At 55.1% G+C, this 19,240-nt stretch overlaps 1 protein-coding gene across 1 annotated transcript in view; it reads right to left on the bottom strand.

Moving 5' to 3' along the window:
- Positions 1-1,414: 1,414 nt before the first annotated feature.
- Positions 1,415-19,240, bottom strand: part of ZNF710 (zinc finger protein 710) — a 77,236-nt gene continuing 59,410 nt past the window's right edge. Inside the window, exons 4-7 of the mRNA XM_038767610.1 lie at positions 18,166-19,212; positions 13,458-13,649; positions 9,984-10,158; positions 1,415-3,225 (exon numbers count right to left, since the gene is read on the bottom strand). Of these exons, the coding sequence (XP_038623538.1) occupies positions 3,053-3,225; positions 9,984-10,158; positions 13,458-13,649; positions 18,166-19,212 (1,587 nt within the window). The 3' untranslated portion in view covers positions 1,415-3,052. The remainder of the gene's footprint in view (positions 3,226-9,983; positions 10,159-13,457; positions 13,650-18,165; positions 19,213-19,240) is intronic.

The raw sequence follows: 19,240 nt of genomic DNA, 5'->3' as shown, positions 1-19,240 counted from the left end.
TCCCCCACCCCCTCACAAACACATACACCCTTACAGCCCTTGACTTGGGGGTTTGGGACCCATTCTGGGAGGGCAGACCCTTCCCTAGATCCCCTGAGCTGCTAAGATGCCCCCACTACTGTGCTCAAGACCCCCCCCCCCCGCCCCCCAGCAGCCAGGTCCCCCTTCCAGCCACAGCAGACTCTGCTGAAAAGAATATTCATTTATTGATCGTTATTGCTAGGTAAACAACTTCTCTTTAAAACAGAAACATAAAAAACACAGTAGGGCTTTGCACAAGTGGGATTCCTAAATTGCTGCTCTGGGCCCGGAAGGAAATAAGTTAAAAGGGGATTTTTCACATAAGGGCCGGTGGGAGGAGGCATGGGGGAGATCCAGGAGAGGCTGCTTCCATGTCTGGAGAGGGAGTGCTGGGGGGAGGCTGGCTCGGCCACGGCTGACCCCGGGGTGGGAATTGTGCTGCTGCCCCGTCTTGGCCTCCCCTGCAGGGACAGGTGCCGGCTTGGGGAGCCGTTTTCAAGTATGAGGGAGAGAGGAGGGCGGGGGACACCGATGGGGCGGGCACCACCGTCCCCCGACAACGGCTGAGGGAAGGGCCCCCGCCAGGGCTGGTCCGTGGGCAGGGAGGAGGGCGGCACATCTTTTTGGTACCAGACGAAGTGGCTAGAGGTAGTTTGTGGGGGTGAAACTGGCTGAGCAAGAGAAAAGGTCCCATGCAAGAGCTGGACTTACGAGGTCCCAGCAGAGGCGACTAGGATGGTGGCCAGTGGATATCTTGGGGTGGGAGTAGGGGGAACTGACCCCTTTAATGCCCCGGGGGAGGCAAGGGTGGGAAACATCTGGAAAGTCCTCGGAGCTCCTTGGAGGAGGAGGAAGGGCCAGGGGGAACTTCAGGTGGCCCATAGGAAGCCCCCAGGGTCGGCCTCGCCTCAGAGGTGATTTGGTGGCAGTGGACAGCGGGGCCACCGGCTCTTCACCTACTGATCCTTTTCTCCCCTCCCAGAGGGCAGGGGAGGGGCAGTTTACACCCAGGGCTCTGTCCCGTGCTCCCGCCCCATCGCTGGCCTCTGCTCTCCCAGGTCCTCGTCCTCTGGCCATAAGGGGAACCCTCTACCAGACACAGTAGAGGGTTCCCTCTATCATACCGACCCCTGAGCCCTCTCCTCTCAAGCCTCCTGTCCTTCCTGTCCTCCCTTCGTCCCCCCACCACTACCTCCCCAGGCCTGAGGCCGCTCGAGCCTCCCTGCTTTGGCAAATCCCAGACCTTGGCTCTAGGAGGAAGCTGGGGCCGGCCGGGAGAGGGTCGAGGCAGGTCCTGTGGCCGCAGCGGGGCGGGGGGGGGGAGGGGGGGGAAGCGTGAGGGCAAGCGAATGTGAAGGCCAGTTGCTGGCTGCTGCTGCCCCCATGGTCCGGTACCTTGGATGGAAACAGCCCATGCCCCCATTAGCCGCCCCCGCCCCCCTGGTTTTTCTTTAGGTAGTGATAGCACATCTGTCTTTGGTCCACCACAGTGTAGTGCTGACAGCAACAGTTACCATCGGAGCCCTGAGTTTGGATACAGCCCGCTCTGGTTCGGGTCTCAATCAATCAATAAAACACACGCACACGCACACACATACACACACACACACATATACCCTCCCCCCCACCTACCTGCATAGACACCTCTATCCACCTGCACATGCATACACACCTGCCAGCACATGCGTGTGTACAAACACACAAACCCCTCTTCCTGCACACACCCCTACCTGCACATGCCCACATGTATGTACACACACCCCCACCCGCCTACATCCCTACCTTGCACATGCATGAACGTACACACACTCACATGGTACACAGGAATTACTGAGTTTGGAAAAAATAAAACAACCCATTTCTGGTGAAAGAGAAAATGCCACAGATCAGCAAGTGGTCAGGGGAAAAAAAAAAATAAATTACTCTCAAAATACCCCAGTTGGCTGCAAACTTTGTGTACAGACCTGGCTTCCCTTAAGCCCCACATCTCACTGGTGGCAGGCAGGCCGACCGGCCAGGTACACTGGCTGATCTCCGTCTTCCAGAGTGGGGGTCCGTGTCCATAAGAAAATACATTTTTTTTCTCCACCGGGATGAACCCTCCTCAGGCTCCTCACACCCTCCCTAGTCCCTGCTCCACCCCCATGACCCTGTCCCTGATGACTTTCCCAGCGGCTGGAGGCTGCAGGTCCCTTGTGTTTTGACTCTGGAGACCCCTGCCCCTTCTCCCTGGATGGAAGAAGGGAGGCAGGGCTGAGGCCAGGGGAACAAAGCCTCTTGGGAAGTCACTGTCCCGGGGAGAGGATGGAGAAGGGACAACAGGGCGGAGGGGAGGGATCGGGCAGGAGGGCTGGGTCGGCCTGGATGGGCCGGAAATACATTCGTCCTTTGCCACAGGCTGGCCCGTGGGCTGAGGGGACCCGGTGCCCCGGAAATGGACGCAGAGGTCCGGAGAGGAGCCGGGAGGTAGAACACGATGAGGGCGGCCGCCCCCGGCCCAGGCCTTCTCGTAGTGCACTTGAGGTGGCGGGAATGGGCCCTGGGCCCTCAGAGAGCCCTCTTCCTGTGCCCGTCCTGCCCCTCGGAGGGGGGTGATACGGGAGCCAGGCAGAAATGAGCCTGTCACACCGTTGGATGGCACGAAGAAGAGAAACCCGCGGCCCAGAGCCTCCAGTGTTTGGCATGAACGAGGTGCCCCGACAGGAGACGGGGAGAGGCTCAGGGTGGAGGCGGGTGGAAAGGCGTGGCCCTGGGATACCGGGCTCCCCCTGCTCTCTCCAGGAGGGTCCCATCCCCAAACTGCTCTTCCTCCCACCCCCGTGTCTCCCCCTGGACTTGGGGCCGAGGACCACGTCGCTGGCTGGTCGATACGAGTCGGAACTCCCGGTCTGTGGCTGGAGACGGGGCATTGGGGCCGGAGGGGAGAGGACTCATTTCCTCAGCAGCAGGGTCTCCTTTCTCCGCCCCCTCCCTGCCAGGGGAGCTGGAGGGCTGGCGAGGTGGGGAGAGAGAGCTGGGCTGCGGCTCCTGGCTACAGCACGTTGTAGTAGGCCATCTCCTTCATGGCCTGGTCTGCCAGGGCGGCCTGCTCATCGCCGTGGGGCACCCCGCCGTACCCATAGGCATTCTCCTCCTCGTAGTCCTCCATCTCCTGCTGACCATCCAGCTCGGAGGGATCCCCGCCCGTCAGCTCCATCATGGGATCTGGAAGGCACCGCACCACATCCGTTCGGGACGGACGGACGGACGGACGAACGGAGGGGCGCGGGTGGGGAGGCGGCGCTGGGACCACAAGGCTCACCACGTTTCTGTGAAAAATAGCTTTACCCTAAGACCTGTTGGGCCAGGGCCTTCCGCCTGGCCCTGAGGCCCCAAGCCTCAACGGTCCATGCGGACAAGCCTCGGGTTGTTCCAACCTGCAGCTCCCAGGGTCGTGGGCTGGGAAACTAGGGTGGCCTCTCCCTCCTCCCGCTGGCAGGCCCCATGGGGCGGCAGAGTGTGACATGCAATTCCAGGCCTTTTTTCTTGGATTTGGCTTGGCCCTGGGGTGCTGTTCTGGCTAGCGTGGGCGAAGACCTCTCTGGTGCTTGGCAATGTACCTCACCCTGTCCACCCACTCGCCTGATGCGCTCTGGGCCCCGACGGGCACACGGCCAGCAGGGCCAGGAGGATACGCGTGGCGCTGCACAAACCGCTCGTGCCCTCATCGAATCCGCCGCCCGTGTTCTCGGTCCAAAGCCTCAGGACGGAGTCTCATCCCTCCTACCGGGAGCCACCCCGGCTCCTGCTGTCCGTTCTGCTGCTGCTTCTACTCCTGCTGCTGCTGCTATTCATGCTGCTGCTACTACTGAGAAGCAGCGCAGCTCAGTGGAAAGTGCCCAGGCTTTGGAGTCAGGGATCATGTGTTCAAATCCCGTCTCTGCCAATTGTCAGCTGGGTGACTTTGGGCAAGTCACTTCACTTCTCTGTGCCTCAGTTACCTCATCTGGAAAATGGGGATTAAGACTGTGAGCCCCCCGTGGGACAACCTGATCACCTTGTAACCTCCCCAGCGCTTAGAAGAGTGCTTTGCACATAGTAAGTGCTTAATAAATGCCATTATTATTATTATTATTACTACTACTACTGTTACAGCCTCTCTATTACTGTTCCTGCTGCCGCTATTGTTCCTGCTCCTGCTGCTACTACTCCTACTGCTCCTGCTACTCTTGCTACTGCTCCTACTGCAGGTACTGCTCCTGCTGCTGCTGCTGGTTATAATAATAATAATAATAATAATAATAATAATAATGTTGGTACTTGTTAAGCGCTTACTACATGCCAAGCACTGTTCTAAGCACTGGGGGAGATACAAGCTAATCAAGGTTGTCCCCCGGGGGGCTCACAGTCTTAATCCCCATTTTACAGATGAGGGAACTGAGGCCCAGAGAAGTGAAGTGACTTGCCCAAAGTCACACAGCTGACAAGTGGCAGAGCGGGGATTAGAACCCACAACCTCTGACTCCCAAGCCCGGGCTCTTTCCACTGAGCCACGCTGCTTCTCTACCACTCCTGCTACTCTTGCTGCTGCTCTGTTACTGCTTCTACTACTATTGCTGCTGATGCCACTACTGCCGCGACTGCTACTCTTGCTACTGCTGCTCCTGATGCTGCTGGTAATAATAATAATAGCTAATAATAATAATAATAATGGCATTTATTAAGCACTTATTATGTGCAAAGCACTCTTCTAAGCGCTGGGGAGGTTACAAGGTGATCAGGTTGTCCCACAGGGGGCTCACAGTCTTCATCCCCATTTTTTACAGATGAGGGAACTGAGACAAAGAGAAGTGAAGCAACTTGCCTAAAGTCACACAGGTGACAATTGGTGGAGCCGGAATTTGAACCCATGACCTCGGACTCCAAAGCCTGGGCTCTTTTCCACTGAACCACACTGCTTCTCTGGTACAACTCCTGCTGCTACTACTACTGTTACTGCCACTCTGTTACTGCTGCTACTATTACTGCCGCCTCCTGCTGCTGCTACTGCCGCTGCTACTCCTGCTACTCTTGCTATTGCTGCTGCTGCTGCTTCTCCTCTGGCTACCGCTCCTACTTCTAGTAGCTCTCTTCCTCCCTTCAAAGCTCTACCTAGAGCTCACCTCCTTCAGAAAGCCTTCCCAGACTGAGCCCCCTTTTTAATAACAATAATAATGATGGCATTTATTAAGCACTTACTATGTGCAAAGCACTGTTCTAAGCGCTGAGGAGGTTACAGGTGATCAGGTTGTCCCACGGGGGCTCACAGTCTTAATCCCCATTTTACAGATGAGGTCACTGAGGCCCAGAGAAGTTAAGTGACTTGCCCAAAGTCACATAGCTGATAATTGGTGGAGCTGGGATTTGAACCCTTGAACTCTGACTCCAAAGCACGAGCTCTTTCCACTGAGCCATGCTGTTGCTCTCCTCCTCCCCCATCGCCCCCACCACCCTACCTCCTTCCCCTCCCCACAGCACCTGTATATATGTTTGTACAGATTTATTACTCTATTTATTTTACTTGTACATATTTACTATTCTATTTATTTTGTTAATGATGAGCATCTAGCTTTATTTCTATTTGTTCTGATGACTTGACACATGTCCACATGTTTTGTTTTGTTGTCTGTCTCCCCCTTCTAGACTGTGAGCCCGTTGTTGGGTAGGGACCCTCTCTATACATTTCTGACTTGTACTTCCCAAGTGCTTAGTCCAGTGCTCTGCACAGAGTAAGCGCTCAATAAATATGATTGAATGACTGAATGAATGGTACTACTCCTGCTGCTGCGGCTGCTGGTTCTACTCCTGCTACTGTTACTGCTACTACTACTTTTGCTGCTGATAATAATAATAATAATGATGATGGCATTTATTAAGCGCTTACTATGTGCAAGGCACTGTTCTAAGCACTGGGGAGGTTACAAGGTGATCAGGTTGCCCCACAGGGGGCTCACAGTCTTAATCTCCATTTTTCAGATGAAGTAACTGAGGCCCAGAGAAGTGAAGTGACTTGCCCAAAGTCACCCAGCTGACAAGTGGCAGGGCCAGGATTTGAACCCATGACCTCTGACTCCAAAGCCCTGGCTCTTTCCATTGAGCCATGCTGTTCCTCTTCTCCTCCCCATTGCCCGCCCCCCCCCCACCCCAGCCCTACTTCCTTCCCTCCTTCCCTCCTTTCCACTGAGCCACGCTGCTTCTCATGCTACTGCTACTCTTGCTCCTGCTGCTCCTGATGCTGCTGGTACTTTTACTGCCTTTTCTGCTGCTTTCCTACTACTGCTGCTGCTCCTGCTGCTACTAGTGCTGTAGCATGGCTCAGAGGACAGAGCCCAGGCTTGGGAGTCAGAGGTCATGGGTTCTAATCCGAGCTCCGCCAACCATCAGCTGGGTGACTTTGGGCAAGTCACTTCACTTCTCTGGGCTTCAGTTCCCTCATCTGGAAAATAGGGATGAAGACTGTGAGCCCCAGCGCTTAGAACAGTGCTTGGCACATAGTAAGCGCTTAACAAATGCCATCATTATTATTATTACTGTTGCTACTAGTGCTGTCCCTGCAGCTGCTCCCTACTGTACCGCCCAACTGCATGCAGCAATGCGCCCAGCAGTCATTTGAAGGGCAAGTGGCACCTCAGAGTGCCAGCCGGCATCCCTGCCCAACACAAATACACAGAGTAGGCCGAACCCCACTGTTGGTCTCAGTGTGGGTCGTGTCCCCAAATCTAATCTCTTCAGGTTGTCAGAAGCTCTTCCAGCCCACCAGAGGGAGGCACGCTCCTCCCAGGAACTCCTGGGTGCCTCCCTGCCGACCCAAGTTGGAAACTAGGGGAACTCCGGGAAGAGTTTCCAAGTCATCCTACCACAGGCCATGGCCCTCCCTTGCCCCCTCACACACAGTGGGGTGGCCTCACTCTCTCCAGGGCCTCCCTAGATGGAGAAGCAGCGTGGCTCAGTGGAAAGCGCCTGGGCTTTGGAGTCAGAGGTCATGGGTTCAAATCCCAGCTCCGCCACTTGTCAGCTGTGTGACTTTGGGCAAGTCACTTCACTTCTCTGCACCTCAGTGACCTCATCTGGAAAATAGGGATTAAGACTGTGATCCCGCTGTGGGACAATCTGATCACCTTGTAACTTCCCCAGCACTTAGAACAGTGCTTTACACATAGTAAGCACTTTATAAATGCCATTATTATTATTATTGTAACCTCCCCAGCGCTTAGAACAGTGAAAGCACGTAAGCGCTTAATAAGCACTTCATCCTCCTGTCTCTCCCCACTTCAGTCTATACTTCACACTGCTGCCCGGATCATCTTTGTGCAGAAACACTGTGGGCATGTTACTCCCCTCCTCAAAAATCTCCAGTGGCTATCAGTCAAGCTACACATCAGGCAAAAACTCCTCACTCTTGGCTTCAAGGCTCTCCATCACCTCGCCCCCTCCTACCTCACCTCCCTTCTTTCCTTCTACAGCCCAGCCCACACCCTCCACTCCTCTGCCGCCACTAACCTCCTCACTGTGCCTCGTTCTCGCCTGTCCTGCCGTCGACCCCCGGCCCACATCCAACCCTGGCCTGGAATGCCCTCCCTCCGCACATCCACCAAGCTAGCTCTCTTCCTCCCTTCAAAGCCCTACTGAGAGCTCACCTCCTCCAGGAGGCCTTTCCAGACTGAGCCCCCTCTTTCCTCTCCCCCTCCCCCTCCCCATCCCCACACCCTACCTTCTTCCCCTCCCCACAGCACCTGTATATATGTTTGTACAGATTTATTACTCTATTTATTTTACTTGTACATATTTACTATTCTATTTATTTTGTTAATGATGTACATCTAGCTTTAGTTCTATTTATTCTGATGACACCTGTCCACATGTTTTGTTTTGTTGTCTGTCTCCCCCTTCTAGACTGTGAGCCCATTGTTGGGTAGGGACCCTCTCTATATGTTGTACTTCCCAAGCGCTTAGTACAGTGCTCTGCACACAGTAAGTGCTCAATAAATACGATTGAATAAATGAATGAATAAATAAATGCTATCATTATTATTATTATTATGGCAGGGATTGGCTGGTCTGGAGGTTCTGGTCTGGGGTGTGCAGGCTGGGGGCTCCTTTCATTCGTTCGTGCATTCACTCAATCGTATTTATTGAGGGCTTACTGTGTGCAGAGCACTGTACTAAGCACTTGGGAGAGTACAATATAACAATAAACAGACAAATTCACTGCCCCCAGCGAGCGCGACTTCCCCCAGGACCACCCTCCAGGGCAGGCAGACCCTCACCAGGGCTCAAACCCGTCCTACTCACCCTGTCCCAGCCTGACATAGAGAAGGCTCTATGGGAAGCAGTGTGGCCTAGTTGTTGTTGTTACTATTATCGTTACATTAAGCGCTTACTATGTACCAAGCACTACTCTCAGCAATGGGGTAGACACAAGTTAATCAGGTTGGACACAGTCCCTGTCCCACATGTGGCTCCTGCTCTAAGTAGGATTCAATCCCCATTTTTCAGATGAGGTAACAAAGAAGCGAAGTGACTTGCCCAAGGCCAAACAGCAGGCATACAGCAGAGTCGGGATTAGAACCTAGTTCCTCTGACCCACAGGCCTGTGCTCTTTCCACTAGGCCACACTGGTTAAAACCTGGCCTAGGGATCAGAGGGCTGGGGTTGTAATCCCAGCTCTGCACTTGTCTGCCGAGTGACCTTGGGCAAGTCACTTCACTTCTCTGTGCCTCAGCTCCCTCATCTGTGAAATGGGGATGACGACTGTGAGCCCCAAGTGGGACACGGACTGCATCCAACCTATGATCCTGTATCTATCCTAGTGCTTAGTACAGTGCCCGGCACATAGTAAGCGCAAAACAAATACCATAAAACAGGTTCATTGGCCCCAGGGTTCTGGGGCTCCACTGACCTACTTGTCCGCTGGGGACTGGCAAGCAGGGTTGGTGAGCAGACCCCGCCGCCTCGAGCCTCACTCTGGGCCGCTCAGACGCAACCTCCGCCACAGGTCATGTCCGCCCCCCCACCCCAGATGAGTTTTGGAGCAGGTGGCAGTGGCCGTCTCGTCACCCATCCCAGCGACGGCTCCAATTCTGGCTGGGCTTCCCGGACCGCTCGCCTCTTCCAGGGGGGCCCTTTTCTCTATGCCCCCCAGGGCCCCTCAAACCCCGCGGTGGAAAATGTCCACTCCGAGGAGCTCCCAGAGGGGCAGCTGAGCCCAGGCCGCCACCCCATTCCCCTTGGCATTCCCCAACTCAGTCACCTACCAGCGTGGCCTAGTGGAAAGAGCCTGGGCCTGGGTTATAATCCCATTTTCGCCATTTGTCTGCTGGGAGACCTTGGGCAAGCCACATAACTTTTCTGGCCTCCATCTGAAAATGGGGATTCAGTGTCAGTTCTCCCTTCCCCTTCAACTGTGAGCCCTACGTGTTCTGCCCAAAATGGAGATGCAGTATGGCCTAATGAGTAGAGCACAGACTTGGGAGTTAGAAGGACCTGGGTTCTAATCCTGACTCCGCCACCAGTCTGCGGTGTGACCGTGGGCGAGTCATTTAACTTCTCCATGCTTGAGTTACCTCATGTGTAAAAATGGAGATTAAGGCTGTGAGCACCATGTGGGACATAGACAGCATTCCACCTGATTAACTTGCAGTTACCCCAGCGCTTAGAACGGTGTCCAGCACATAGTAAGCACTTTACGAAAACCATAAAAAATGACTATCACCGGGGACAGGGACTGTGTCTGACCTGTTTATCCTGTATCTACCCTAGTGCTTAAAACAGTACCTGGCACATAGTAAGCACTTAACAAAAACTATAGAAAAAAATCTGACTGCAATATGGGACAGGGACTGTGTCTGACTGATTAGCCTCTATCTACCCCAGTGCTCAGCATATAGCGAGTGTTTAAGCGATCCTGTAATGATTATAATTGTCATTATTGTTCTCATAGTTACCGTGGCTGTCCAGGCTGATGTCCATGACCCCGTGTTTGACCTTCATGTGCCGGCTCAGGTTGCCCTTGAGGTTGAACTTGCTGGAGCAGTAGGGACACTTGAAGGGCTTGCTGCCCGCGTGCAGGTGCATGTGGCCCAGAAGGTTGTACATGCGATTGAAGGACTTCCCGCAGACCTGGGGGAAGAATGAGACCATCGCTCCAGCCCGGGCACTGGCCCCAGCCCTCCTCTCCTGGCCGGCTCCTGGGCCACCCGGCCGGCTCAGACCTCTCCGGCCCCTCGGGCCCCCAGGAAGAGCTTCTGATGGTGGAAGAGAAGCTGTATAGCCTAGTGGATCATCATCATCATCAATCGTATTTATTGAGCGCTTACTATGTGCAGAGCACTGTACTAAGCGCTTGGGAAGTACAAATTGGCAACATGTAGAGACAGTCCCTACCCAACAGTGGGCTCACAGTCTAAAAGGGGGAGACAGAGAACAAAACCAAACATACTAACAAAATAAAATAAATAGGATAGATATGTACAAGTAAAATAAATAAATAAATAAATAAATAGAGTAATAAATATGTACAAACATATATACATATATACAGGTGCTGTGGGGAAGGGAAGGAGGCAAGATGGGGGGATGGAGAGGGGGACGAGGGGGAGAGGAAGGAAGGGGCTCAGTCTGGGAAGGCCTCCTGGAGGAGGTGAGCTCTCAGCAGGGCCTTGAAGGGAGGAAGAGAGCTAGCTTGGCGGATGGGCAGAGGGAGGGCATTCCAGGCCCGGGGGATGACGTGGGCCGGGGGTCGATGGCGGGACAGATGAGAACGAGGTACAGTGAGGAGATTAGCTGCAGAGGAGAGGAGGGTGCGGGCTGGGCAGTAGAAGGAGAGAAGGGAGGTGAGGTAGGAGGGGGCGAGGTGATGGACAGCCTTGAAGCCCAGGGTGAGGAGTTTCTGCCTGATGCGCAGATTGATTGGTAGCCACTGGAGATTTTTGAGGAGGGGAGTAATATGCCCAGAGCGTTTCTGGACAAAGATAATCCGGGCAGCAGCATGAAGTATGGATTGAAGTGGAGAGAGACATGAGGATGGGAGATCAGAGAGAAGGCTGGTGCAGTAGTCCAGACGGGCTAGGATGAGAGCTTGAACGAGCCAGGGCAGCAGTTTGGATGGAGAGGAAACGGCGGATCTTGGAAATGTTGCGGAGCTTAGACCGGCAGGTTTTGGTGACGGCTTGGATGTGAGGGGTGAATGAGAGAGCGGAGTCGAGGATGACACCAAGGTTGCGGGCTTGTGAGACGGGAAGGATGGTAGTGCCATCAACAGAGATGGGAAAGTCAGGGAGAGGACAAGGTTTGGGAGGGAAGACAAGGAGTTCAGTCTTCGACATGTTGAGCTTTAGGTGGCGGGCAGACATCCAGATGGAGATGTCCTGAAGGCAGGAGGAGATGCGAGCCTGGAGAGAGGGGGAGAGAGCAGGGGCAGAGATGTAGATCTGGGTGTCATCAGCGTAGAGATGATAGTTGAAGCCGTGGGAGCGAATGAGGTCACCAAGGGAGTGCGTGTAGATTGAGAACAGAAGGGGACCAAGCACTGAACCTTGGGGAACCCCCACAGTAAGAGGATGGGAGGGGGAGGAGGAGCCTGCAAAAGAGACTGAGAAAGAAAGACCGGAGAGATAAGAGGAGAACCAGGAGAGGACGGAGTCTGTGAAGCCAAGGTCAGATAGCGTGTTGAGGAGAAGGGGGTGGTCCACAGTGTCAAAGGCAGCTGAGAGGTCGAGGAGGATTAGGACAGAGTAGGAGCCGTTGGATTTGGCAAGCAGGAGGTCATTAGTGGATAGAGCATGGGCCTGGAAGTCCCCATCCCCCCCGGCCCGATCTCCCTCCCGTCCCCACAGCACCTGTATATATGTTTGTACAGATTTATTTTACTTGTACATATTTACAATTTCATTTATTTTGTTAATGGTGTGCATTTAGCTTTAATTCTACTTATTCTGACGACTTGACACCTGTCCACATGTTTGGTTTTGTTGTCTGTCTCCCCCTTCTAGACTGTGAGCCCGTTGCTGGGTAGGGACCGTCTCTATATGTCGCCAACTTGTACTTCCCAAGCACTTAGTCCAGTGCTCTGCACACAATAAGCGCTCAATAAATACGATTGAATGAACGAATGAATGAAAAAGTCAGGAGGACCTCAGTTCTAATCCCAGCTCCGCTGCATGTCTGGGTGTCTCATCTGTAAAACGGGGATTAAGACCTGAGCCCCATACAGGACGGGGACTGTGTCAATCTGATTAACTTGTATCTACCCCAGTGCTTACAAGGGTGCTTGGCACAAAATAAGTGCTGAACAAGTACATTATTATAATAATTATTATTGTTATTGCCCGCCCCCAGCAGTCTTTCCTCTCCTCCCTTCTGGCTCAGGTGGCCCCCGGGGTAGAGGAGTGGGACCTTGGGGGTGGGACCCACCTCCCCAGGTGCCCAGTAGGTCTATCAATCAATGGTATTTATTGAGCACTTACTGTTTGCAGTAAGCTTGGGAGAGTACAATATACCAGAGTTAGCAGACATATTCCCTCCCCAGAGCAAGCTTCAAGTCTAGTCTACAGAGGCCCTGTGAGCATCTTCTTACCCGGACCCTGCTTTGTGCTCCCACCCTCTCCATGTTCTCCCCTGCCCCGGGCCTCTGGAAAGCACCCCCCGGCCCCTCCCGGCCCCGGAGAGTGCCATCCTCCGTATCCACCCTCCGAGTGGCCAGTGCCACCCTCTTTATCCTCCCTCCGAGGATAAAGCCCCGCACGTACCTGCCAGCCCCCAAGTGGCAGACCTGACTCCCAGGACCACGAGTCAGTCAATCGTATTTACTGAGAGCTTACTGTGTGCCGATCACTGTACTAAATGCTTGGGAGAGTATAATATAACAATATAACAGACAGTCCCTGCCCACAATGAGCTTACAGTTTCGAAGGGGACTGCGCTTTAGCCTAGGTGCTGGGTAGATGAAAAAAATTAAGACCAATCAGCTGTGGGGAAGAGCTCAGAAGTGTGGCTCAGTGGAAAGAGCCCGGGCTTGGGAGTCAGAGGTCATGGGTTCAAATCGCGGTTCCGCCACTTTTCAGCTGTGTGACTTTGGGCAAGTCACTTCACTTCTCTGTGCCTCAGTGACCTCATCTGGAAAATGGGGATGAAGACTGTGAGCCCCCCGTGGGACAACCTCATCACCTTGTAACCTCCCCAGCGCTTAGAACAGTGCTTTGCACATAGTAAGCGCTTAATAAACGCCATAAAAAAGAGCTGACTAGCATATGACTGACTAGTATATGATTATTAGACACTAAGTAGCCTGTGCTCTTTCTTGCTAATTTCCTGCCTTTTAATAGGACCTGTTAAGTGCTTATTATGTGCCAGGCACTGTACTAAGGGCTGTGTCCCCCCCTCGGAACGTCCAGCTAGCTCCGGGCCCAGCCATCGGGTACCTTGCATTTGAACGGCTTCACCGGGGAGTGCACAATCATGTGGGTCTTGAGCGTCTGCTTCTGCACGAAGGTCTTGAAGCAGACGTGGCACTGGAACGGGCGGACACTGGTGTGGATCAGCTTGTGCCGCTTCATGTTGGCCTGCAGCGTGAACTCCCGGCCACATACCTCACACTTGAACTCCTTCACGCCCTGAGGGAGGCCCGGCAGCAGGAGTCAGTAACCCAGCCCACACCCTTCGCTCCTCTGCTGCTGACTTTCTCAGTGTGCCCGTCTTGCTTGTCTTGCCGCAGACCCCTGGCCCACGTCCTACCTCCGGCCTGAAACGCCCTCCCTCCTCAAACCCACCAGACGACTCTCCCTGCCTTCAAAGCCTTACATCTCCAAGAAGAGGCCTTCCCTAAGCCCCGATTTTCTTCATCTCCCACTCCCTTCTGCGTTGCCCTGACCTTTGCTCTTCCCCCTCTCCATGTCCCATAGCATTATATATATATATATATATATATATATATATATATATATGCAATTTTATTTATTTATATTTATGTCTATTTGTACTGATGCCTGTCTCCCCCGCCTTTAGACTGTGAGCTCATTGTGGGCAGGGATTTTCACTCTTTATTGTTGTGGGCAGGGATTGTCACTCTTTATTGTCTTATTGTACTTTCCCAAGTGCTTAGTACAGTGCTCTGCACACCGTTAGTGCTTAATAAATACAAATGAATGAATAAATGAAAGGAGTCCCTGCATCAGGAGGGCCCGGGGGAGGTCGTTCTTTGCTCCCCGACCATTCATTCATTCAATCGTATTCATTTAGCGCTTACTGTGTGCAGAGCACTGTACTAAGCGCTTGGGAAGTACAAGTTGGCAACATATAAAGACGGTCCCTACCCAACAACGGGCACCTGGGCGGCCCCTCTGGCCCATGGCAGGGATGGACTGGACGGCCTGATCTACTGGGACCCGACCCTCCAGAAGGCAAGACCTCAGAGTGACTCCCCAGGGGAGGACCTCCGGCCAGGCCCTCCCAATAATAATAATATTGCTAATGATTGTGGTAGCACTCACTGTGTGCCAGGCATCGTTCTAAGCACCGGGGTGGATACGAGCAAATCGAGTTGGACATGGTCCATGTTCCACGTGAGGTTCACAGTCTCAACCCCCATTTTGTGACGGAGGGAACTGAGGCCCAGAAGTAAAGTGACTTGCTCAAGGTCACGCAGCAGACAAGTGGTGGAGCCGGGATTAGAACCCATGTTCTTTTTGACTCCGAAGCCCAGCTCTCTCCACTACACCATAATAATAATAATGATAGCATTTATTAAGCGCTTACAATGTGCAAAATGCTGTTCTAAGCGCTGGGGGGGTACAAAGTGATGAGGTTGTCCCATGGGGGGCTCACAGTCTTCATCCCCATTTTACAGATGAGGGAACTGAGGCCCAGAGAAGTTAAGTGACTTGCCCAAAGTCACACAGCTAAGTGGCAGAGCCGGGATTTGAACCCATGACTTCTGACTCCAAAGCCCGGGCTCTTTCCACTGAGCCACGCTGCTGCTCCATGCCACTTCTCGTGCACCATGCTGCTCCTCCTCCCCACTGATCCCCAGTCGGTGTGCAGGTAAATGGGGGGCCATCACCCCCTTCCAGGGCACCAGGAAGCTGCTTTCCCCCCGGCCGGGGGCCACGGGCAGGGGGCCGGAGTGGGGTTCTTCCTGCTCAGGGTGGCCAGAGGGTCCTCTGCAGCATGGTCTGCCCAGGCCTGGGAGTCAGAAGGACTTGGGTTCTAATCCTGGCTCTGCCACATGTCTGCTGTGTGACCTTGGGCAAGTCACTTCACTTCCTCTGGGCCTCAGTTCCCTCATTTGTAAAATGGGGATGAAGACTGTGAGCCCCACATGGGACAGGGACGGTGACCAACCTGATTAACTTGTATCTCCCCCAGCGCTTAGAACAGTGTTTGGCACACAGTAGGTGCTTAACGAGTACCGTCATTATGATGATTATTCCCCCCGGATGCTGCTCCTGGGGGAGAGAGATAGAGAAGTGCCGGTCCTTGGCTCTGCCCCTGAGTGGAGTCCAGGCTGGGGGTGCCTAGGGCTGTTTGGAGATGAGGCGTCCGGAGAGAAGCCCCCACATCTGCTCCCTCACCTTCAGCTGCTGGCAGGGGGGTGAGGAGAGGCCAGCAGAGCCCATTTCCCCACCGGCTGTGGAAGCAGGCGGACTGCTGGTCCCCACGGGGGAGTCCCGGGGATCCCTCCAACCACGGCCCTGCGGTCTGGACCAGCACCCAGGATTGGCGCCTCCACGGGAAGCCTGGGGCGGCCTTGGGGTCACTGGGAACAAATCCTGGCCTCCGATCTCTGAACTCTGGCCTTGCCCGGACTGGGCCGGGGCCGACACCACAGACTGTCTCCCCAGACACACGGCCTGCCCCCGATGGAGTCCGGAGGGGCCCTGGCGAATTATTTGGCCTTGCCATCTTTGGCAGGCTGGAAGCAGCGGGGAAATTGACTTCTGCCCCTCCCCTCTTCCCCTTTCTCCCTCCCTTCCCTTATTTATTAATAATAATAATAACAACAATAATAATTGTGGTATTTGTTAAGCACTTACGGTGTCCCAGGCACTGTTATAAGCGCTGGGGTGGATACGAGCAAGTCGGGTTGGACACAGCCCCTGTCCCACCTGGGGCTCCCGATCTCAGTCCCCATTTTCCAGATGAGGTAACTGAGGCCCAGAGAAGTGACTTGTCCGAGGTCACCCAGCAGACAGGTGGTGGAGCGGGATTAGAACCCATGATCTTCTGACTCCCAGGACCCTGCTCTATCCACTAGGCCATGCTGCTATTTCTCCCTTCCTGTCTCCCTCCCCCAGCTCCCCTCTCTATCCAGGGCTCTGGCTTGGGCAGTGGCTCAAGGGCACCAGTGTCCCGATTTGGGTTTCAGCTCCAGTCACTGAAGGGGAGGCAAGAGTAATTTATTTATTTCTATTAATGTCCGTCTGCCCCGCTTAACTGTAAGCTCGTTTTGTTTTGTTTCTGGTATTTGTTAAGCACTGGGGGAGATACAGGGTAATCGGGTTGGACACAGTCCCTGTCCCATGTGGAGCTCACAGTCTTAATCCCCATTTTACAGATGAGGTCACTGAGGCACAGAGAAGTGAAGTGACTTGCCTAGGGTTACAGAGCAGACAAGTGACAGAGCCGGGAATAGAAGGTCCTTCTGACTCCCAAGCCCGTGTTGTATTCACTAGGCCACTAGCCTGCTTTTTCCCTGGAATAACCCCCAGGACCCCCAAGCCGTGTCATCCCTTCTACCCTCTTTAGTGCTTCTCCAGAGCCTGAGGACCATGCCTCCACAGAGCTGGGGGTTGGGGGTGAGGGGGGGGACGTGAGGAAGTGGGTGGTCTGGGATTGGCCTCGAGGGCTGCGGGGAGGAGGAGGAGATGAGCTGGCCCAGCCCCTACTTGGCAGGGAATGTATCTGTTTATTGTTATAGTGTACTCTCCCAAGTGCTCAGTCCAATGCTCTGCACGGGGTAAGCACTCAATAAACATGACTGAATTGAATAGGTTCTGCTTATCTCCCCACTGCCCAGGCCCCATTCTGCTCTGCCCTAGGCCCCCTCAGCTTTAGACCCTTCATTTCCCCCTTGGCATCCACCGGGGCCCAGGCATTTTGGCAGGACTGGGAGTGGGAGTACACAGGGGGAAGACAGGAGGTCTTTCCAAGGCCCAGATGGAGCAAACTTCAGAGCACCGTGAGGTACCACCCCTGGGGGCCCAGCCTGATGGAGATGCCGGGCCATGATGGGAGGGGACGAAGCTAGGGCGCACTGCTCCCTGACCCGGGAGCCTTTCCTGCTGCAGCTGACGACAAAAAACTTGGGGCCGGGCCATCCTGTGGGACCTGGGAGAGTGAGGGCCCTTGATGTCTGGATTCCGGCTTTCCCTTCGGTTTTCTGGTCATCCTCCCATTTCAGAGGCTTGAAAGAGCCACCCCCCGCACCACCATCGCTCGAGGGTGGCAAACTGCAGGCACCTGGGGCGAGTCAGGACATTTCCTCTCCCACCAGGTTCCCCAACTCTCCATGAAGGAGGTGGGTCTTTCCTTAGGAGCGGGGCTCTGAAGAGAAGCAGCACGGTGTAGTAGAGAGAGCACGGGCCTGGGAGTAAGAAGGTCATGGCTCCGCCACTTGTCCGCTGTGTGATCTTGGGGCAAGTCACTCTACCTCTCTGCACCTCAGTGACCTCACCTTAGAGCCTGGGCTCTGGAGTCAGAGGTCATGGGGTTCAAAATTTCAAATCCCGGCTCCGCCAACTGTCAGCTGTGTGACTTTGGGCAAGTCACTTCACTCCTCTGGGCCTCAGTTCCCTCATCTGGAAAAGGGGGATGAAGAAGGTGAGCCCCCCGTGGGACAACCTGATCACCTTGTAACCTCCCCAGCATTTAGAATGGTGCACATAGTAAGTGCTTAATAAATGCCATAGTTATTACTATTATCTGTAAAAAAGGGAATGGAGACTGCGAGCCCCATGTGGGACGGGGACGATACGCTTGTGTCTTCCACTGCACCGATACAGCCCCCGGCATGTAGCAAGCACTGAACAAATACCACTATCATTATTTTCATTCCTTCTGAAGAGTGGACGGGGGCTGGGGGAGGGGTCTCGGGGGCTTCCCGGTGGGGCCGGTTGCCCCTCGGGTTCTCACCTTGTGTGTGAGCGAGTGCTGCTTGAGGTGGTGGATCTGGCCGAACTCCATGCCGCACTCGGTGCAGACGAAGGGCCGGACGTCCCGGTGCTTGAGCATGTGGTTCTGCAGCTGGCTGCGGTAGTGGAAGGCCTTGCTGCACTCCAGGCACTGGTACAGTGTGGGGCCCTGGTGGGTGGCCAGGTGGCGCTTGAGCTGGGGAAGGGTGGAGAAGTCCAGCCCGCACTCGACGCAGACGTGGCAACGTCCGGCCTCGTGCTTGGCCTCGTGGGCCCGGAGCTCGCTGGGGTAGGCGAAGCCGCGGCCGCAGAAGCGGCAGCTGTAGGGCTTGACGTCGCTGTGCAGCAGCATGTGCCGCTTGAGGTGACTGGTCTGAGTGAAGGCCTTGAGGCACACCTGGCACTTGTGGGGCCGCGTGCCCTGGTGGGTCAGCAGGTGGGTCTGCAGGTGGCTGGGCTGCTTGAAGAGCTTGCCGCAGCGGGCGCAGGCGTGGGGCTTCACCCCGCTGTGGCCCAGGATGTGGGTCACCAGGTTGTACTTGGAGGTGTAGGACTTGTCGCACATGCGGCACTGCCAGCGCTTCTGCCGGGCGCCGACCTCCACCAGGTACGAGTCGTCGATCTGCACGTTGATGTCCAGTCGGTCCAGCTGGGCCTTCTTATGCCGCTCGGCGGGGGCCCCGCCCGCCCCCGGCCCAGCCCCGCCCTGCCACACGAAGCCCGGTTCGCTCTTCACCACCTCCGGGGACCCGGGGCCACCGGCCCCGCCCGCCCCACCCGAGCCGCCGCCGTCACCATAGCCGTCCCGGAGTGGGTCGGGGAAGTCGGGGTCGTGGGCCGGGCCATCGGGCTGCGGGCGGGCCGGGCGCCGGAGCCGCCGGGGCTTCCGGCCGAAGGCGCTCAAGTCGATCATCTTCACGGCACTGGTCGGCAGTGGGCCCTCCCCTCCCGCATCCCGGCCGGGCCCCCCCGGGGGCCCCTCCTCACCCTCACCCACATCAGGTGCCGCCACCGCCTCCGACACCACTTCGTCCTCCTCCTCTTCCTCCTCCTCGCCCCCCTCCTCCTCGTCCTCA

The sequence above is a fragment of the Tachyglossus aculeatus genome, chromosome 26 (genome assembly GCF_015852505.1).
Source record: "Tachyglossus aculeatus isolate mTacAcu1 chromosome 26, mTacAcu1.pri, whole genome shotgun sequence".
NCBI lineage: Eukaryota > Metazoa > Chordata > Mammalia > Monotremata > Tachyglossidae > Tachyglossus > Tachyglossus aculeatus.
Note: the sequence above shows the minus strand (reverse complement) of the source record. Positions and strands in the feature narration are given on the sequence as shown.